The 22,750-nt window shown below is 42.9% G+C and overlaps 2 protein-coding genes across 4 annotated transcripts in view; both read right to left on the reverse strand.

The window, feature by feature from the left end:
• Window positions 1-10,721, reverse strand: part of mtgo (miles to go) — a 68,494-nt gene extending 57,773 nt beyond the window's left edge. For both annotated transcript variants that reach the window (XM_022841599.2, XM_022841598.2), the window contains exon 1: window positions 4,462-10,721. In XM_022841599.2, coding sequence (XP_022697334.1) covers window positions 4,462-5,131 — 670 coding nt within the window. In that variant the 5' untranslated portion in view covers window positions 5,132-10,721. The remainder of the gene's footprint in view (window positions 1-4,461) is intronic.
• A 2,486-nt stretch (window positions 10,722-13,207) lies between these two features.
• LOC111265175 (uncharacterized) lies at window positions 13,208-22,089 on the reverse strand (the record flags this gene model as incomplete). 2 transcript variants are annotated; one of them, XM_022841604.1, is given in 6 exon segments in its annotated part: window positions 13,208-15,459; window positions 15,788-15,924; window positions 16,406-17,251; window positions 18,947-19,034; window positions 19,879-20,887; window positions 21,974-22,089. In XM_022841604.1, coding segments are annotated over 6 exon segments (2,256 nt in total), but the record flags the coding sequence as incomplete, so codon positions are not given.
• Between the last annotated feature and the right edge of the window lie 661 nt (window positions 22,090-22,750).

Here is a 22,750-nt window from a genome sequence, read left to right on the forward strand (position 1 = left end):
ACCAAACTGTGTGAATTGCTCCACCGACAGGGGGCGTACGCACATAGACACGCGCACATACATACACACACGAAAATAATATGTAGACAGACAAACAGACCGATGTAATACAGATAAAGCAGACGACGCGATGAGTGCATTGCCAAACAACCAGGACGCAGCTAGTTTTCGAGTCGTGGGCGTCTTTGTGGAGAGGCAGGAAAAGAAACTACTATTATACGAGCTGGAAACGTTTCGACGGCTCAGTTATTCAACGGTACATGCGGCCTTTAAGCAAGCGGGCCGCATAAGTAGAAGTGACGTTTTGTCGATTAACACGTCTCCACGTTCTTAATTTTTACGGAACAGACCCGCGGGCTTTGCGTCATACTTGCTTTGTATGAATATGTGTTAGCTAGGCTGATTCATTTCTTTAGGCCGAGCAGACAACAAGTACCCCATTGGAATAACCTTGCTTCGCCTAACACATTACTTTTCTGTAGTTGTTTTTGTAGCATGTTTTAATATTCTGATTCACCAGAGGATTCAGTTAACACTTAAATTTTTTTTGCTCATGGTATGTTGGTTTGATCAAACGGTTTTAATGTTGGACGATTGACTCTGCTTCGGAAACGCACCTGAATAGAGTCGGCCAACGTCAGCAAGGCTGAAGGCTTTCTTATATTTTGTGTCGTTAACAAATCGTCATATATTGGCGACAGACATTTTGGCACTTTTCGCTGAAGATGAATTAGAGAACGATTCACACGAGAATCTATTTGCCGTTTCAACTTTCCAATTGGTATCTATTAAAAAATCGCTCAAAAATCCGCATCTTCACTCCTCTCCTTTCACGTGGACAAAACAAACCTTTCAATGGGGTCTTAACCTAAAATATCCATTATGAGTATAGGGATGTGCATTGCACGTTTGCACAGCCTGTCGAAGAAAAAACCGCATGAAGAAAAAACCCTTATATACAACAGGCTTTCGCCCTTCGGAAAGCATTTTGCACAAGAAAACTGACATTTGTGCGACATGCAGCGTATTTTGATACATCTTAGTGAGAGCTTTCCAATTGTTATAAAAAAAAAACAAGCTCTTCTTCGTCTGTCGGGAGAAAAATCTTTAATAAAAATCGCACCAAAAAATAGCTCACGCAATTTTCCTCCGGGCATGTATAAGACAACCCTGCAACAAAAGACAAAGCAAAAATTGCAAAAAAACGACCAATTTGCTTAAATTAACGTATCTCCGCCTCCCACAAAAAATGCACATCCAATGGATCGCAAAAAAACATCCAAGAACATACGTTCTAACTATATTCCAAATAGAAATCTAACGATCTGCCAAAGACCAGCCCGATCCGACCACCGAAGGGTGGATTTTATTCCGACAAACAAACAAACGGATAGATTGATAGATAGATAAATAATCATAATATCATATGGCATAGTGCGATTATGATACGTGTTTATGGTTTTGTACCTTATGTGGAAACACTCTCGGCGGAAGGTTTTTGATTGACATATATATATCACTATTGGCTCATTCTATGACATTTTTTTTTAGTATTTTAGACAGTAGTTTACAAAGCGATCGTAGTTTCCTAATAAAAGAATGCTACGTTTACGTAAAAATAGAGAGCGTCAGTCTTGACTTGAAGAACGCAATCTACTGATCATTCGACTGTAATGAAACGATAGCTTCCGCTGCCATCAGCAGCAGCAGAGTGTAAAAAGCTTCTGATGTCCCGTCTCTCTCTTGCTTTCGGTCTTGCGCTCTTTCTGTATACTACTAGTTTGGCAAAGATGCTGCTGCTACTGAAATACGGTTATAATGATGGCTACAATGACGGTCATGGTGTCGGCTGTCCGTGTCACGGAGAGAACAGAGGCTTTTCTGCAACCCTATCACTCTGCCGTTTAGTGTATACGTGGAACAACAGTGTGACCAACCATTTGCCCGCTTGCTTGCTCTCTGGCCAGCGCGTATGTAGCGGATAGCGAATCAGGGGCAGCTAAATCAGCAGTAATGGTAGCTGATCGCCGCCGTTAAGCGGCCCCCAGACCCAATACGTCGTTGCCAGAGTTAGTGAGAGAGAGTCTGTCTGCCTCTATGCTTGTTGTGCTACTATATGTGCAAAGTATGCTAGGCTCACAGTAAAAAAAAGTTAGGTACAATAATTCCTTTGCATTGTGTTTATGTACATAGTGTTTGTTTTAGCTAAAAAGGGAGCCTCTTCAAACAATACGCATACATACAATAGCGCTCAGACCTATCAAAGTCATTTGTTAGCAATAGATTTTCATAATCTAAATTCAAGTTAATCTAAGTTCACTTTAGATCTCGTTCAAACAATGCTGACATGACCTCAACGAGACGGACGTATTCATTTTTGTTTCATTACCTGTTTCACTACGACAAGCCGCTTATTGAAGCAACATCCAAAAAAATAAAAACCCTATTTATAATTAACTCTGCTATCTACGTCTTTGCATACGCCTCGCGGCCATCTGCAGTCGTAGCAACAACACACACGCGCTGCGATTGCTCAAGTAGATGCCAACCAAACTTAATTGTTGTGCCTCTATTGTTACGTAAGGCGAAGTAATAGTGCGTCGCGTAACTGGCGACACGAGGCAAAAGGTAAATATTGATGAAATGCAGTTGCTGTCTGTTACTTATATTCGAGTCTCCGACAATTCATCGGTACCATAACTAATGCCGCTTCAAATAGTGCTAATATAACTACTCAAATTAGTTACTGGTAGGCCGTATCAGGAGCTAGCTTTTCTTTTATTTAAGTTACAAGCAGTGAGCCATTGCCGGCTAACATTTTCTATATATGAGCCACATATGTTTAAATAAAGGGATCAAGTAGAGTCTCTTAGATTTAACTGAAGACAGACGATCGGATTAAGTTTTTTGTATACGCCAGATACACGTTTCTCGTGACCGTGTTGATACATTGAAACTATGATTCACTTCGGTCACTCCTCCGAATCCTTTCGAAAATGTTTTTATATAATCGTAAGAGAAACAATATTGATGGGTGTACATTTATTAAAATCTTGCTCAAGCACACCACGAAGGACAAATACAGCGGAAATATATCTTGGCCTAATAGTAGGTCGAAAGTCTCAAAACGAGAAGAGCATGAAACAACCGCAAATGGTAAAATTCAAACAATGCAAAAAGGCACAAAGCTTGAAAAAGCAAGCCATTGGGGCTGTCTTTTGAACGGCCTAACAAAACGGATACTTCTCTTCCGAAAATGGCCGCTGTGGTATACATAAACATCAGAGCGCGATTTCTAGGGTTATTTTGATTAATTTTCTCAATTTAAAATTATTTTTGAAGGGGCTTCCCGTTCCGCCTCATAAAAATGGTGTCTGGATGCATCAGAAGAACTATAGAGACCCGATGTGTGTAGATTCAGGCCGTCAAAATGGCTAATAGTTTCTTGGCGAGGGGAAGGGGTCCGGCATTGTCTTAGAAGAAAACGTTTGTCTACGTCGTGGTAAGTTCGACATTTTTTTTTCATAAATCGTACCCAAAATAACGATGGGGAATACGCTTGCCAATGTTGTCCGAGTTTATCCTGGATGTCCAATCCATTCATTCGCCAACTGAATGATCAGTCGTCGGACGGCTTGACATAACGTCGCGGATTCTCTCGGGGGACACAGAGGGGTTAAGACCGTGTTGTCTGCTCAGAGAACTTATATGGATGTGAGTGAGTGATTGGTTCAAATTGAAGCCGATGGTGTTCCATTGGCGTCGATAGCAGAGAGAAATCAAATAGGTGCTAATAGATACCGCAGCTTCCATGCTAAAGTGCTAAATGCTTGCCATACAGAATATCTCAGGCTGATGCGCAGCGATTAATATGGTGTTACCTAAATGCTTGGTTCCTCTTATTCTGCCTGCCCACTGGACGTTTTGCGCTTCAGTTAAATACAGGAGGTAGAACTACTTTAATGTCGGACTATTTCTACACGGTCTACCAAAACAGGTATCTAGCACTTCTTCAAAACGGACAAAACAATGATTTTTCAATATCAATGGACCAGCTATACTAACTAAGGCAAAAAGTAACCTCGGTTCTTAAAAGCTTAGCCCAATTTAGTTGAACGTGAACAAACTTTGATGTGTGAAAGTCCAATTTCTTATAATCACAAATTCGAATTTACATTGGATCGATGCTTTGTCACCGATAACTGTGCAGTCACAATGAACCAGCTCGATGGTGGCAACGGTGAATACGTCACGCTACATTTGACCTTTCCGTTTTTTTTCCACGTTATCTTTGTGCTCAGCATTCAGCCCTTTATCTTCGTTTAACTGCATCACGTTAAGGTTCTACAACCAGCAAATGTCATTGCATGAAAAAATATATGTATACGTGTATGTGTGTATATATATATATATAGCGCATAGTAATGATATTTGCACTAGCTAAGTGTAGGTGGAACTTACTCATTGGTAATCCATTATGTTGTACATGTTCTGATGGAACCCATCCGGCGGCTTCCGCTCGGAGAACGTTACTACTGCTGCTGCTGCTGCTGCTGCTGCTGCTGCAGCCGCCATTACTTTTACCGGAAGACACAACCACCGAAGCACATTTATTATTATTACTACTACTTTTATTGTTACTACTATCGTCAGCATCACTACTATCGGTAGTAGTCGATCTGGCAGTCGTAGTTGTCACTGTCGCTTTTATAGTAGAAGGTAGATTTGACGCCGTTCTTTTTGCATATGTTGTAGCACCTGCAACTGTTGCTACTGCAGCCGTGGTACTCACACTATCACCATTGCCACAATTTGTGTTATTACTACGATTATGTGCACTAGGCGAGTCCCTTAGTCTACTGCTATTGTTGTTATATTGATTTTTGCTGTTTGCGTTACCGCCTCCACCGGCAGCTGTACTTGCAGCTGCTGGCTGTCCGCCAGCTGTTGCTAGCGGGGTTGTTGAATTGCTAGTTTGTTGCAGTGGACTGTTCTGCCTGCTGCTACTGCCGCTGCTGTCGCTCACGGCAGCGGCGACGACGGTCGTCCTTCCCCGTCCATTTATGTCGTTGCTTTCAGACAGGGCAGAAGTCCTTTCGCAGCTAGAAACGTTCTCTGGCCACTCCGCCATTCTTGAGCCTGCACTTCACGGCCCTACTACCCCACTGCTGCTGCTGCTGCTGCTGCTGCTGCTGCTGCTGCTGCTGCTGCGACTGTCGTTGCAGTGATGTACACCCACCGATCACTGCACATCGACACTCACACATACATATGCACACACGCAAACTTGAACAACGACGACAATCAACAAGCTTCTTCGATTCTGATCACATCACCATCGGCAGTAAGAACGCATTTCTGATACGACAGATAGAGGCTCAACAACAGCTTTTTAGTACGGACGGCTGCGGAACAGTAAAGCCGTCGATGTTTTTTGTGAAACAAATAACTCTACCGTCATCGTAGTAGTAGTGTGACGCTTGTGAACGATATTCGTAGTGTCACATGGCGATGAAAAGCCGAAAAGCTTGCACTCAGGCGGCTTCAGCACGTTTACGAATGCACTGATTATTGTTGGGTTGCGAGGGAAACACATCGGCGTCGGCACTATCCGGGACCAATGTGCGTGAAATTGCCATTCACGTCAATGATAACGATGACTGAGAAAATATTTCTCTGCTGTTCTTTCTCGCGCTTCGTCTTCCTCGTGGCTTGATAGCGACATCTGTTGCTTGGTCTATTTTGTTTCTAGCAGCAGCAGCGATAGCGGCAGTTGGATGATGACTGACCACAAAATTCCACCAATTGACAGCTGCAGCTGGCTGGCTGGCTTTCTCTAGAAATAAGCGATAGAGATAAGCGGCTAGGTACACAGACAGATAGATAGGTAGGTAGGTAGGTAGGTAGGTAGGTAGGCAGGCAGGCAGGCAGGCAGGCAGGTAGGTAGGTAAGCAGGTATGGCGTTGATGCAATTTGCCGGACTATTGTTAGACGTCGATGTGACAAGGACGAGTTGCCAGTGGCGACCGTCGGCGATGGCGGCTGCTTAAATGAGCAATTGAATCACCAACTCTCCGGGGTTGAACTGGTCAGCCCATTGGTCGCATAATGTTTCTGCTAACGATAATAGCAATAATGACGATGACGACGACGACGACGACGGATCTGGTTAAGAGGAACTACTGCTACAAACTTATTAGGTGGATAAAATCGCTGCAGACGATAGCGTACGCTCCAGCCTCTTTTCTGTTCCTTCTATTCTAGAATCTTCTCCGTATTTACTTCTCCAATTCTCGCGCCTATTGTTGTTGCTGCTGCTGCTGCTGCCGCCGTTGTGACTGTCACTATAGTTGTTCTGTAGACGAAGGATCGACAAAATCACACGTGCGCTCAAAGCACGCAACCTCACGGCGATGTCGACTTGACTGAGTACACATGCACGGCCTTAATGATAAATTTATATCTATATACAAACGTATCAATTATAGTTACGATAATCGTGACCGTTCTTCCTTTCTGTTCAAAATCGCAGGACTAGCACCTGCAATTCGAATCCTAACAGGTCTTTGCGCGTTCGCAGAGAGAGGCCGACTCATTACTTCCGTTAGGCTTTCTTATTTTTCTGCCGGCTAGTCCATCAAAGCACCGCATTAAACATGGAGTAGTAATAATAATAATAATAATACTTAATGTTGCCGTGTGTTATTTTAGTTAAAATCGTGTCGCTGTCGGTAATTTCGGCCGATTTCTTCGGCCAGGGGCATTTATAGCACTCTCCACCAGCTGGCAGATCGACATCAACTGGCAACAATAGCCTGATGCAATGATACACATCTGCACAAGTACTCACATGATCTACCAGCATTTAATTTATGCGCACGGGAAAAGTTACGCACGTGCCTGCTACTCGAATATGTGCGCTAAAGTAAGACAGTAACAACAACGGCCGATTTGGTGCCGCTGACCAGCCGATCGATCAACCAATAAATCGTTAACAGTGTACTTACGACACGACTCTCACCAAATGACACGCAACTGAGGACGTGAAAGGAGGGGGAGAAAGAGGGCGGACGAAGAGCGATTGTATGAACACGCGACCAGGCAGCTCCGGAGGACGGCAATGCCACAATTATTTGCTTCTCCTCACGGCTATTGTTGACGCAACTGCTACGTTAGGTTACGTGTCGTCGCCAGCGTCAGCAATGACGACAACGACAACAGCGGCGCTATTCCTGATGTCGCCGGTTTTTGCTATTGTTGTCGCTGCTATTGACGCTGTCCGCGCCGCGGCCGTTTTTGTTGCAGCCGTGATGTTGGTGGCGGCAGCAGTTGATGTTTCTGGTACAGTTGCTACTGGTGTTGCTGTCGTCGTCGCTGCTGCTACTTGTGAATGCTGTCTGAACCTACAAGATGGTGGACCTGTCTTGTTCCTAGAGCTGACCACTGCTCCAGGTTAAGGGAATGTCACACAAGTGGGCGAACACAAGACGAGCATATGGACTCACTGGTACGTAGAAGTATGCTTTCACATAAACAGCGTATGGCAGCAGGAGAGTTCAACTCATTCCGGAAATATGCAGTGGATGAGAGCCAATATTGTTTCGCTGTTGGGGATACCGACAATGTTGGTCGTTTTCGCCTGCCTAGCCGGCAGCGAGCGATACAACGCAATGAAGAAGTTCCGATGATACCGACCAGTAAATGAACAACAACAACGTAGACACAAATAGCACCGACGGCTACAGGATCATCAGCATCACCGTTAACAACAACAACAACAACAACAACAACAACAACAACAACAACAGCAGCAACAACAACAACAATGACGACGGCAACAACAAAGGCAGTATTAAAGCATGGCTCTAATCATAGTGATGCTAGCAATAGCCACTGGCAATAAACGACGTCCTGCTGCTGCTGCTGCTGCGGCTGCCGCCGCCGCCGCCGCCGCCGCCGCCGCCGATGATGATGACAGCTAACGAGGGCGACGACGTATAGGTGTCGCTAGTGACCGTTACTGTTGTTGCAATGTCAATTTTGATCTTGTTGCTGTTGCTGTTGTTGTTGTTGTTGTTGTTATTGTTGTTGTTGTTGTTGTTGCCGCCGGCTTAATTGAACTTCTCCTGACGAGACTGTTGGCACCAGCGTGATCCGGTTGTACAGCCCTGTCACCAGCAGCGCCCGCACCGAGAGCGGCCTGCAGCTGCAGAATAGGGCAGACCAAGAGAACGGCCACCGTCCGTTGACGTAGTCACAACCTCTGCCAGCAGCACGACGACCGCACTGCTACGTCTACAGCAGCAGCAGTAGCAGCAGCGCTATTAGTGCCACCGCCGCTGTGACCGCTGTCGCACGGGCACCGTCACCGCTACAGCAGCTGCTGTTGCACCACGACGACGACGACGACGACGACGACGACGACGACGACGACGACGACGACGGTCACCAAACGACAGTCTGCACTTTAGGACCGCAGCAACAGCAGCTTCGAAAACTGTCGGTTATTGCCACTAGTGCTGCTGCTGCTGCTGCTGTTGTTGCCACCGGCACTCGCCGCCGCTCTCACTGACGACGACGGCTCTGCAGCGACGTCGAAGTAGTGACGGACGGGCGGACAAACGCACTCCTCTCGCCTGATCGCACGCTCACTGACTGAACAAACGAACGTCTGAATAAATACACCAAGTGGCTGACTAGCTGACTACTTCCCTGTGGCAGTGTGTATGCATCTGTCTTTGTGGGCCCGCGTTGCCGTCGCCTTTGACTGCTGCTAACGTCAGCGACGTCTGACACAGCTATTGCATCCGACGTTCGTTCGTTACTCACTGTATCGGTGATAACGACGCACTACTTGACGTGGCTGTGCATGTGCTTATGTGTGTGTCTATCCGTCCGTCTGTCTATCTGGCTGCCTTGCTCTTACTCAGCGTATCACACATACATAGAGATACTCGTTAGTTTCTGTTCCTGATATTATTTCTGTCTCACCTTGTTTCTTCAACTAGGTGAAGATCTTACACGTACGCAGAGTAGGATGGACAGAAAAAATCGCAACGGGGGGGGGGAAGGGGGGAGGGGTAGAACTTGGCCTGTTGTGCGTCAAACTGTGCTAGTGTGCGCCGGTGCGAGAGACTTTCCCTTAATCTCACTCTCGCAGCTTTCTCGCGCCAACGTTTCCTTCCTTTGGTTATACGTAACAATCTCGTAATACGGATAACTGTGATACCGGCATCATCATCATATGGATCATATGGTGATCACATGGGCTGGCAGCTGGTGAAAGGCATCCAATCTGAAAATGTCCTTTTTTTGTTTATCGTTGGTTACGAAGACCGTAATGATGATAAATTGTTCCTTGACTATCAACCGGTCATTTTGTTATTGTTTTATTAATTGATTTTGATTGTTTATGAGCACAGTGATGCTGTGCCAATTTGTGCTCGTCACGCTACCACTTAAAAGTATGTCTCAAATTTTACAGCCGTTAAACATTACATATAGACGGCTGGCTTCCAGCACGAAACACGGCATGTCAGTATACGTTCGGTTCTGAATCTAGATCACCTAAAGCGTCCCTAGGTTTAGTAGGGAATTACGTTAACACTGTGCTATCACGCGGACACTTCCACTTTAGATCAAAGGTGCAAAATGCGAGCACATCCTTAATCGGGTTTTGTCTCAGTTCACTTGCTTGCTGTCGCTGCTGCTGCTACTACTGCTGTGCGATGTGAGTGGCCTGTTCTACGTTGGCCTGCTTCGCGTTAACGTACTACTTCCGCGCTGCTGCCGAATGAACCGTACTGGCATTACGAGCACACAGATGCTCTCCACATTCTCCCTTTGGGCTTGTTTTTGGTTCTTCAGTCGATCACATATGATGTGGTGATGTTAACAGGCGCCATCACAACCAGTAGCAGGAACAACCACAATAACAGCTGCCGCAGCCGCGATAGTGGAGTCTGCGACGAAAGCCTGCACGTTTGTGCTCCTACCTTTGCTGCTACTATGGAGTGGATCGCGCCCGGTGCCGGTCATAGCCATCGAATGAAAGCACTCACTGGCTTTGATAGCGTCCCGTGACGCTCCGGTTGCGTTTGCTAGCGTTCACGGCCACTACAGGGGTGCTCGCTGGTGGGTGCGCGTGCCTTTCGGCCCTGTCACTGGAGCGGCAAGAGTCACCAGCTGTTGATCACCACCGCAGTCGGCGGGACTCGCGGGGCTAAGGGGGAAAGCTCGTCGGATGAGGGGTGTGTACACTACTGAATCAATACTACCACCACAACTGCTGCTGCTACTACTGCTGCTGCTGCTGCTGCTGCTGGCCAACCTGGTATACGTTGTCGTGTGGTCTTGGCCGTTAGGTTCGCCTTTTTGGGGGGCTTCCGCCTTTGTTCGCTCTCTGCCGTCGGCGGACAACACTACACACAATCACACTCACTTTTTGGAAAGACGCACTCCAATTCGTCGTCCCGATTTTGTTGTCGTTGCAGCCCTCAGTGGTTGCTCATCGTCATCAGCTAACGTCTGAGAAACGTCGACGTTCCGCAGGACCTGTCGTCCGTTAGGGGGTTCTCTGTCTATTAGACGGCTACTCCTGCTGCTGCTGCTGCCAGTAGACGCTCGCCCGACTGACGACAACGATTCGCGTTGCTGTCGCGGCGGCGGCGGCTGCGGTTGCTGCTGCTCCTCTGGCCGCCTGTGGCTGGCAGCAGGTAGGCAGGCAGCGCTCACTGGATGACATGTAAATGATAACAATATGAAGCAGCGCGCCCGAGGATAGTGCAGTCAACTAGCAAGCCGCGAATGAACGAATTGCTCCAGTGCGGATGTCGCTCAGGGCGATCGAACGTGAGCAGGACAGGTATCATCCATTAGCGTGTCTTTCGTATTGTTGCAGAGAGAATAACGCAGCGTCATCCATTAAGGGTTTTTATAATGGTACGCATGGATGTATGATAAAAAAAAAATTGATTAATCAGTCAGTATTTTGCGTGAAAATATCAACAACGTGTAATCGTTACATTCTTTAATTATCAATCGGTTATTAATTAGTTGGTAAACACTGACATATGTTTGTTTGAGTGCTTCCCCTTTAGTAGAAATGCGCTGATGTATCTCGAAATAAGAAATGCACACACACGCTTAGGTTACTGGGTCGGGCAAGTTGCGTTTCCGGTCACAAAAATATAACACGTAACGGAAGAATAGTGAAGTTAATGTCATATACAATCATTATATTGAGATTAGAATTTCGGTGATTATAATTAGGGATAAGGTTCCGTTCCTCCTGTCCGAGTGATCATATAATTAATCATTTTGGATAATTAAGTTGGTTAAAATGATGGTAATCAACACCTCCGCCTCTGCGACCTTGCCGTTTCGCCCACAACGTCCTACGCAGTTTCATTGGGTGAGACAATCGCTGGGATGTATCAGACATGATGCTTCGTACATATATGTATATATATATATAACGTGTCTCAACAATGTTTACATTCTTCTTCACAGTACATTGACGGGTGCCTTGCACTGCTTGAATTTACGACGCGACACCATTGTTTTTACGTATTTAGAAGTATTTTGGGAAATATCGTGAATGTTTCTATTAGTACAAGGTACTGCGTACTGTCATAATTTAAAACCATATCTTAATGAGAATCTTCCACAAAGATAGATTACGCGAAGGGGTCCCATAAAATGCCCTGCGCGTCCCTACACACGACATTTTGAACATCTACGGTCAGAGGTTACAAGTACTGAAATTATGTGTACATTTTTTGGGAGATTAAATGAATGTATATATATATATGTGTGTGTGTGTGTGTGTGTGAATGAAAAATAATAATCATGACACAGACCTGCAGAAAAAACCGGTATTTTCGTATCTGTGCGACGTTAGTTGGTGAGTGAGATAAAATACATTTTGAATTAATCATGCTTGAGACTTCAGATTGGATTAAGAATAAAATAAAAACACCGAATTATTGTAAAAATTTTCAGAATATCAGAATGCCGCTCTTGCACTTGGTAGTGTCTAAATCTTAATGGGCCTTACGAAATCTTAAAGCATGCATAGTCATGTAACATTGTAGTGCATATTTGTTGGGAAAAAGCGAGTATTCGGTTAAAAGTTAGCTCAATATTTTTGCTACAGTTGAGAGAATTCCAAATACCAAAAAATACCACTGTGGAATTTTTTGCAGATGCGACTCTTCATTTGATCTTATGAAATGAAGCTAAAACATGGTAGGTGCAGCGAGTGATATCTTTGCCTAGCACGTACTACAGGTTACTTTTAGAAGTCTCATCTTAGAACTAAAACAACAGCAGCAGCAGCAGCAGCAGCAGAAACCCACTAGTTCTCATTTTCAAATTTCTCAAAAAATGAGAAAATTTTATAGACTTACCATCTGGTCTAGCCTTTGCCTTCCTCCTCTTGCCGTAGAAAAAATATCTAATGACAATTTTGGTTACAAAAAAAAATCTCATCGGTATCAATTTAAAATTGCAAAGCATGTCCACTACACATAAATGCGAAAAAGCCAGCATAAAGTGAAAAGGTAACAACATAATTAATCAATAATTTTTACCAGCAGCTGTCTATATAATATACGTCGTGAGTTGAAGAGTCCATCGTAGCAGTTAGTGCTTGCTGGATGCTCAATTTACATATGTTATCTTCAGATTAAAAAACTCCAATGACATGCAATAGTAACTACTAGTAATGACTATTACTGCAAAATTGGTAAGTTTAATCTATTGAATATCGATATGAAGTGTTTATGCATTAACTTAAGGTGTGATAATTTGGACCACTTACTTAGCTTCATTTGCATCTATTATGACGGCACAGAATGCATTTTCCCACGAATACTCAGGTGTTTTCTGCAAACGAAAAAAAAACTCATACAATGTCTTAAATGATCTGGCGTATTTTAAAATAAAGGTGGTGTGTGAGGAGGTAAATAAACTGCATATATTAACAGTTTATGTCAAATCAAAAGATTGGATAGAAAAACTTGCCTTGAAGTTTTCGTTAATTAATCTCAGCCAACTCGAAACGAAATACAAGCTTAATAGTTAATTGCTAGCTTAAAACGCAACAATTCCATTTCATCATAAGCAGTCTTTATTTGTTCTGTTTTGATACTGACACCGGTCAAACTAAGAGGAAAAACCACCTATCTAGAAAAAACGACTCAAGTTGAAAGCACCGCATTTATTGTTATTTAGTTAGCTTACTTTATTGTGAACGTTATGTTATCATTGTCGTAGGCGTCATCGTCATTATCGAAGCAGCTGTTCGAGCCCGTGTTTGCTGTCGATTCGAATTTCTAACTAACTTCAGTCTTACTCCTTTCCTTGCTGGACAAACCCGAATAACTGGCGTTCTGCAGAGCCCCTCATCTCTAACTGTCACAGTTTTACGTGTTGCTCTTCCGTCTCTTCTTGTAAAATATATTCACTCTGCGAAATATTCATCAACCTGCTATCACTTCGTTAGATTAGCAGAATTTTGCTCTTTGTCCCCTTTCTCAGGCTTGTTGATATCGCCATGTTGTGTACTCGCCATTCGTTACGGAGACATTTTATATTTGTCTGCATAAAGTGCTTTTTTAAATCGTTCTCGTAAGTTTATATATATCTACATACATTTTTTTATCGTCTCGATCAAACTTAGCAAGATAAGTGGCTCGAGTGACTTAACTTAAATATACAATGCAATATAAACTGTACACAATCATACAGTACATCTTCATCGGCTCCTTTTAGTCTTCCTACTCTTCCTTGTTGTCATCACGATAATCATTGATACCGTGCTTGATATACGCTGTTCAATGTCTTTTGCTTTTTATTCTACTGTTTTCTTATAGTTTCTTGTAGCGTGTCCGTATAAGTGTGTATAGATACTTTTAAGTTAACGCTTCACCATCCGTGTTAAACTTCTTAATTTTCGCGTTCTTTCATCGTCCATCTTAGATGATCATTCTCTCTTCTACCTTTAACTACATGCAGAGGATCACGATAGAATAGTTGGTGGAAATACAGGATGGTTATAATTAATCATAGCTGTAGCAATTTCTGCTATAACAGCTGTAGGAAAATCACAACATTGTATGACTTTCTACCTTCAATACAATGTGCTCCTCTCTCCGTTGTTGGTATCAATTGATTCGTCATTTTTTCTGTCACTAAAACTTCTCTCGTTACTCCGTTCTCCCTTAATTTGTCACTTTTACTTCTTTCAGGATCCTGTCAGATCCATGACAGGATTTCACACATCCATTTGCTGGGCGGAACCGAACGGGAATCAGGTAACATATATCATGGTCATTTTTTGGCCCGCACTATTTTTGTTTTGCGTTATGTTTTTACGCTAGCCCGCAGCAATTGCTGTGTTGTCTTCTTCCTTCACACAGTATACGTTGTTTTTTTTTTATTCTGAATCAATATATTAGCCCACTAAGTCACTTATGTTTCTTCCATAAACCTGTGTACTTCATTGCTGGTGTTATTTTAGTGTTAGAGGTTATGTTAACCGTTCATATATTATTAGTTCATTGTAATAGGTATCTACCCACAAGATGACCTTATTTCCAACAAATTTATCTCAATTAAATAATTCTTCTAGTGTTACCGTGGGATGCACTTCTTTGTGTCTAACCCTTGCTTTTCTATCCGTTGATTTTTCTATTCTTTGTATTTGTTGTTGTTTTCTTCCTTACCTCTAGCAACATTTAGACGTTCCTATATATTTAGTTGTCAACACATTTCACATATATAGATCGGTTTCATTTTGCAACCGGCCCCACCAAATCGGAATCGATGTTTCACGTATATTTGCTTTGTTTTATTGCCTTCGATTTTTCCTGACTTTTTACCCCTAGTTATTTCCAGTCACTTTTTTTTTCATAGAATTCAAACTTCGTTTGTTGTTTCCCACGTTTGCCCAGCCTCCTCGTACGTCCCATTTCTGTGGTCCTTGTTGCGGCCATACAGAAATCGTTTTAAGCATTCTTCGACAGTTGTATAAGCACATGGAACAATGCTTCGAACAAGTATCTCGAAGCTGCTTCGTGCTGGAGATACTGATAGCTACACCGTGTATTGTCATTACGTCTAACAAGCACAACCGCGCTGTTCCAACTGGGTTTCATCGAATATGACACTACATTACTGGACAATGATTCGTAATGGCAAAATTAAGATGCATTCGTCCTTGAACGCGGAATAATTCCAAAACCGTCTTTGCTGTGACACTTGCGTGCTTGAAACACGAAAAAAAAAAGTTACTTCACCACCCCGGGCTCAGGCTACCTTCATGTGCTTCCGAAGATCAATTACGAGCGTTATCCGGATTTGTTCTGCTCCACGAGGAATACATTGTATCGCTAACTAAAGAAATGGATTACTCGTTGAACAGACGCGCGCTGCACCCAACGGACCCGAGCCGTTCTGAAAAGAGCGGCCGCCAAATAAAGTACAAATAAACATAAACATACAATCATATCCTTTTTGCGTTAAATTTTAGTAGGGGGTTGAAATAAAATTGCCACTGTTTTCCTTTGCTTATTTGTACTAGGATACTGTTATACATACATCGTACGATCAATTTTCAACTGTGTTCAGAAAGCTAACTCACATTTATGTTGTCCAAAAAAAATATGCTCTTCTATCTATAGCTACATATAGTTACTGTATATATTACTTTTACGTCTATAATCTCTCCATCCATACGTCTATAAGCTCCAAATTCAATAAAGACGATTTCGTTTGTTCTTACCGGTGTAAAGGGGTTTGCATTCGAAGGGACGCGTCCGTTAGGAAGCCCAGTTTGGTGGGTTCCGTTAGGGGTCCCGTTTGGAGGCCACTGAGCGGCTCCAAAGGCAGAGTGCACCGAAAAGGACTGTGGAACACCTCCTAAAAATTGTGCTTAAAATAATGCCTGCCATTTAGACGAATGCCAAGTACACGAGGAAACAAACCATGGGAAATACAATAACACTTTGTTGGTTAGTTGGGTGGTTTTTGGGCGCAGTTTGTTCGCGACATTGCTGAAAACAAATTTTCGGTAGAACGCCGATCAGAGCAACCGGTACTCTCGCTGAACAATGATAATGTAATGACAAATGACAGCGTCGCCATTTTTTTGTCACTGTATTAAGGAAACAAGGATGAATAAGACTCACGATGTACAAGAACTGCGTTCGAAAAAGCCTATACCGAACCAGTTAGCTGAATCCTTCAAGGCTGGGTAATAAATGTTCCATGTGTCAGAGATAGATAAAAGTGTGTCACAGAGTTATGCTGTTTTATGATTATATGCAGTATAGCACGTACTTCCGCTTATGTTCAAAGTTACTTCACATATGAGTGTAGTGGAAAACCTTTCTGAACTAACCTGACACTTTGCTTATGGCTGGTGCAGCAATTCGCTGGACGGGACTATGGCTACGTGCATTGAATGCGGGAGTCGAAGCACTAGTTGGCATCTGTGACCATACTTCGGTTAGGCCTGCGCCTCCATTAGGCCAACCCCCTGCGGCGTTCATGCCGGTGCTAGCCGATGTGGTGGTACCGTTAGACCAGGCCAACTGTCCAAACCCGGCCCAATCGGCGCCGCCCTGTGTACAGTTACCCGAACCAGAAATACTTCCAGTGCCGCTGCAACTGCTATTTGTACTGTTACTTCTTGTGGCTACAGTATTTGTCGGCGCTGCGACCTCCAGTTGCTGTTGATGCGTCTGAGAAAAGCCAGCTTGTACGGTACTGCTATTGCCAGTGGAAGCGAGGGATGCAGCATTCCAGGAGGTAGTGGGGAATCTGCCGCTATTGGACGATGCGGATGTCTGGGTAGAGGCGCCTGGCGGCCCTCCAGAACTCAAAGCAATAGAGGCCAATGATTTCTGTTGATTGTTGTTTGGCCATTGACTTATCGTTGGCGTCATACGGCCATTTTTAAGTTGTACGCCTGCCAGAGTAGTTGTGAGTGCCGCTAGGTCGTAAGACTGTGTCGTAACATTTGAAGGTGTTATACGACCAAACGTTATCGCTTGGGCCGCACCGGCGGGTGACGTACTTGGTATAGTGGTACCCCACGAGTTGGCTGCTATAGCGAACGGATTAGGGGAAGATGCGGATGCAGGAGATGGAGCCGGGGCTGCTGGCGAACCCCACGGATTGTTGCTTCCACCGGTCGATGGAGCTGTAGCGCCCGTAGGAGAAAATGGATTTGCAGATGCCGTAGCTAGATCGGTAACATGCAGCAAAGGCAAAAGTGTATAATCGTTTTCACTACTAGCATATCAGTTATAACATTAGCAAACATTTAATTTGTTAGAACAAAAGATAATTCATAGGATGTTTATAAGAAATTTTATTATTTTACGAAGTATCTTAGTGAAAGGAAAAAATTTGTCAGAGTCATATGATACTTCTAGCAGGAAATTTGGCTTTATAATTGTATAAAGTTCTCAGCCGTTGCCCTTAAATACTGCTACCAACATATGTCAGTTGCTATAAGTAAGCTAAAAGTTATTGAAGCTTTTTTTTAGATTAGTGAGATCAACTTATTTCTAGCAACTGAAGACGAGGAATTTGAAAAGTTTAATATATAATAATAACATAACCCCACCCTTTTTTCGGGTCAAATATATTACATGCGAAGCCAATAGACTTTGAAGTTGATTAACACCTGAACTAGTTCGGTTAGAATGATGATTATGTTATAGATGATCTTCCTTATCTTTAACGCACTCATTCCAGTAGTTCCATAGTAGCTTCTGAACATCCGTGTATCTACTATTTGCATTTATGTGAAATTACTTGATAATAATTAAAACAAATTGACTGTTGGATATGCTTTTTAGGGAAGCCCCGCAATAACACAGGCATGGCTATGATGTCTGGTGTTGTCATCCAGTAATTACGGTGTAAGCTTTAGAGTACCATGTCAACAATACACAGGTTTCGTGAGGAACTCGAGATAGCGGGCAGCACTTGTTTTGTTTTTAGCGAATATCTTATAGTAGCAGATTTCACAGGTACTCATAGCAACAACTATTATCACCTCTGTCCGGACCCGCTCGACACTGCTACCAAACTCGATTTCTCTCCAGAGCGACAGCATTTTCTTACTTAATCCGTCCCCGGCTATCGGTAGGGAATGCAGCATGCCTTACCCATAACGACCCTATGCTTGGGCATGCTTTTCATTGATTAAAGTTCTGCAAACTATATGTGGAGTATAGTACATGCATTTCCGATTGATCTAAAATGAATTCATGGGGGACCAATTTTTATATAGTTTCCCCGTTGTCGGTATTTTGGTTCCAATTCTATAACACGTTACATGTGAAATGCCAGTTTTGCCCGACGGAGCCCTTAAACTATATGTTCTGCTTTCGTGAAAAGTCTCCTCAGTCGTGACATCTCGTTCTTGTCCTTTGGGTCCCGCCATCCTATAATTTCCTCGATGGTCTTTAACACTTCAGTCTTTGTTCTTGAAACGTTGACACTATTCACAAAGGATGCTTTCATTTATGGCCTCTTCGGCTAATGTCTTTACAAATCGCTGATGGATTTGGGCAATTCTCTGGCCTTCAAATTTGACTACTGAGCATTTTACATTTAAGGCTACAAGAAGTTTATTCTCCTGAACTCATTTTTCCAGGAGTAAACTCTACTGGTTTTTACTCGCAAGTTTCTAGGAGACCTGTGGTTCAAAAGTTATTCAATTTCAAACTCCGCCGAACTCGGTTGTGACAACCTAATAGTGATCTGTTAGGTGCTCAAAGTAGGCTTCAGAATCCCTCTATGACTTGCAGGACAAATTTAGGGTAGCATGCCTGTATGGATGAAACTATACTAAGTACAAATTAAAGTGCCCAAAAACAGTGAAATACATGAAATACTGTTCTGAGTTTTTAATTTAAAATCATACCTGACGTAGGTTGGTGATTTCCCCAAGGATCTGTTGAAGATAACACTCCGCTGACAACCTCATTCGGTTTAGACACTGAGTCATTTTTCTGAAATGTGATGCACACAGATTTGTACAGTAACTCTACCGTCGCTTAAGAAATGCTGTTTGGAAGGAAATATTACTCTAAATTTTGTCAGTTCAATTTCACACAGTCTTTTTTTAAAAAGCGTGCATATATACCACATTTTTGCTCATTAAAAAATCTACTAAACTCGAGTTCTTTGACACCACGTCTGTGTCTCTTGGCTTTTCTTATATATTTTACAATAAAAAGCAGTGATAAAAATTAGTTCGGGTTAATATAAAGGTTTAGACGACGGCCGAATTGTTTTTCAAAAAAGAGATTGGAGAATGGTGCATTATTACATAAGAGCTTTTAATCCTGGAGTATTAGTTCTAGTTATTAACTTTAAGTACACTTAAACAACGCTTTTGGAAGGGCTTTTAGTAAACGACACTATAATGATTTATTATATTGATTACTACACTTTTTCCTTTTTCTTAACCGCCGGTGTGGTTTTCTTAACTGCCGTTGTTAAAATAGGTGTCATTTTCTTTGTTGCAACAGGCGACCTCAAGCCTCTCGGGAAAACGTACCTTTACGCCTCATTTCGTCTTTTGACCTTGATAATATTTACTACAAGTAATTTTTGTTGTCAAGTAACCTAACACTAATATGCCCCTCCTTTACGCTCATAGTGGCACGCCGCACTTTATGGATGAAAGAAGTTTTTCTTTATATTTATTTTAGGGTTCATAATTTGCTTGAAAAGCGGAAAATTAATTCGAGGTTTGATCTGATCGGGTTGACATTTGGCGTGCTTGCAGCACAATTGCAAGACTTTTGACCGATGCAAACTGAGTTACTTTTTTCTTTTCATAAGACTTACTTGCCCGCTGAGAAGTTCGTCAAGTTCTGCCAGAGCAGCATAACGATCAGCTGAGGGTGCCCCGCCTTTAGATATTTCATTTTGTGAGGCGAGGCCCTTTTTGCTAAGGGAACCATTACCGACCCCCGCCGTTCCGTGTGTTAACGTCGCTCCGCTTCCCGAAAACGCCGTTTTAGCATTTGCCGGCAATGGCACCAAAGGTGTACTTGAAGCTTGCGCCAGAATCGTCATATCAGCGGAATTGGCCGCGGCCGCACCAAACGCGGCGTCGAAATCGGCAAAATCGCCCATCGACGATTTGGCCGGAGCCGCAGACGCTGTAAGATGATGAGGCGTCACGTGGGTCTGAGATGGAGGTGGCGAAAGAACCGCACGGGAACCGCTTTGTGGCTTTGCGGTCAACGCTAGCCCCGTTGAAGCCGCAAATGGATCGATTGACAACGATGCTGTTGATATCTGTCCAAATGGATCGACGATACCAATGGTAGAAGGCTTGTTGTTGTTATTGTTGTTGTTGTTGCTGCTGCTGCTGCTGCTGCTGTTGCTGCTGCTGCTGCTGCTGCTGCTGTTGTTGCTGTTGCTGCTGCTGTTGTTGTTGTTGTTGTTGCGAAGCGGCCGCTGCTGAAACTGATACTGCGGTTGCTGCTCTTTCGAAGTGGAAGATGATCGAAATGGATCTGCGGGCAGGGGAATGGCCTCTTTGCACATTGCGAATAGGTCGTCGTTGAACGCACTAGTGTTGCTATTTGCTGGTGCTGTTTGTTGCTGTTGTGATGCTGTGCCAAATGCTGCAAATGCAGGTGCTGTGCTGGTGGCCGTTAGAGGCGGCGACCAGAGTTCACCGCCAGCTGGCGTTACCGGCTGCGAGCGCGTGGCAAATGTCGCCGGTGGTTTTGAGGATGGCTTCGAGACCGAGCCGCCCGTTAAGCTTATGCCTTGCTCCGCTGCCGCGCGCTGTCGCCGGTCCAATTGCATTTTATGCTGTGCTATATCAGGATCAACGAACCAACTGAGAACAATGATTTAGCCAAGGAAAAACGAAAACATTACACATTGTACATACTGCCAGTAGGCTTTGTCTCAGATCATCAACTATATGGTCGAAATATTCTACTGGGTGACATAGTGGACAACTTTACTTTTCTAATGCGCTTAGATATCTGTAAATAATTGAAGAAATATGTTACCTGCAACAATGGCGAAGCATTTGTTTGTTCATCTCTAGTTGTTGTCAAAAGTATCTCTTTATACTAAAGGACTAACAAGCTAGACATCGAGCATTGTACGAACATCGGAGCTATGAACTTCACGTTGCCTTTCTGATCGGAAATGAAATCGCCTAAATTGAAAGGTCCAGCCTAAAGTTTTCCGGATATCAAAAGGTTGTCATAATACCAATGAATAGGTTATGAAGTACTAAGGTAGCCAGTGTATCTCATTTGTGGTGATTTGATAACACCAAGCTGATACATTTGGGTACTTAAGTGGACAGTTTTAAAATACGTATTGATAAAAAATTGTAAAAATTGTAGAGAGTATCGTATGTTGGCCACATAACAATGTGTTTATTAGGTATACAGATTACCTGCTGAGGTCTTCAGTATCGAAATCGATAAAGCAGCTACACGTTCTCACGCGCAAAGATACTGTACCCAATCGATGAAGTCAAATGTAGACCAACCGTCAAGTTAATAACGATAAAGAGCCACTAAAAGACTCCATACGAAAATGACTGTGAACAACTTGCCCCTTGTATAATGCTTGATAGATACAAGCCGTGAGTAAATTTTCCATTTTTCATCTATCGAGGCTATTATAGCGATATTTTTTTTATATAATGGTGTTAGTCCTGAGGTAGAACTCTTATTTTACAAGCAATCCGATGCAGAGTATTTTGTTCTTACGGAACAATGTGCGTTTTACAATTTGGCCTAACTTTAAGATACATAATGCAGCAAGCTGAAGTAATATACTTCTAATGTAGCACTCAGAGAATCAAATTAACTTCGCTTAAACTAATCACTGATTGTTTCCTCAAAAAAGTAGTTATTTCTTAGCCAACTGAAAATATTCTTTGAAAAAAATGACCTCTTACCGTTTTCGTTCGTACTTCTGCACCATAAATTCTCTAATTTTGTGTTCTTCTCGAAGACTCTCTTTTTCAAGGTTTGACCGTTCGTCGTACGTTCCCAGGTACACGTATCGATTGAACTGAAACACAACAACGACAACACGTCAGCAAAACGATGACCTATATTCAATACGGAAGCTGGCAAGAGAACTTAGCAATGGTTGACAGCGAATACGGAAGAAATAACCGACTACACAAATAAATAGCTAATCTCTTTTTATCGGTAATCATACACGAACTTGTTGCTCTAATTCTAAAGCTGGGAACATTCCACGAAATAACTAGACATCTTTTTTGGGCCGAGCTGCTTATAAAAAATATCTTATTTTAGAATGGTTTATTAATGGGTCAGACAATATGCAACGGCCTCTAAAAAAAAACCTGAGAAACCTCTACTTGCCAAGCAATTCTATGAAAAGACGGGAAGAGTTGGGCCAATTTTTGTTTGAGGCCCTTGTTGTGATAATGTTCATCTCAATACCCGTCTAAGAATATGATCATTATATTTATATTATAAAATGACAAATTCTCTTAACGTAGCAATATTCGTACTATGTTTTATTCTTTCTTTTTTATATTTTCCATTCAACCGTTAGGTTCTGTTGCTTCATAAAACTACTCTACTTTTCTCTTAAACTAGTAAATATAAACATCTCTGGAGTTTAGCTTAGGCTTGAAGGTTACCTAGACTAAGTAACACTAAGCGGATTCAAAGCATATGTATATTAAGTCGTAATGACG

The sequence above is a fragment of the Varroa jacobsoni genome, unplaced genomic scaffold, assembly GCF_002532875.2.
Source record: "Varroa jacobsoni isolate VJ856 unplaced genomic scaffold, vjacob_1.0 scaffold_940, whole genome shotgun sequence".
Lineage (NCBI taxonomy): Eukaryota > Metazoa > Arthropoda > Arachnida > Mesostigmata > Varroidae > Varroa > Varroa jacobsoni.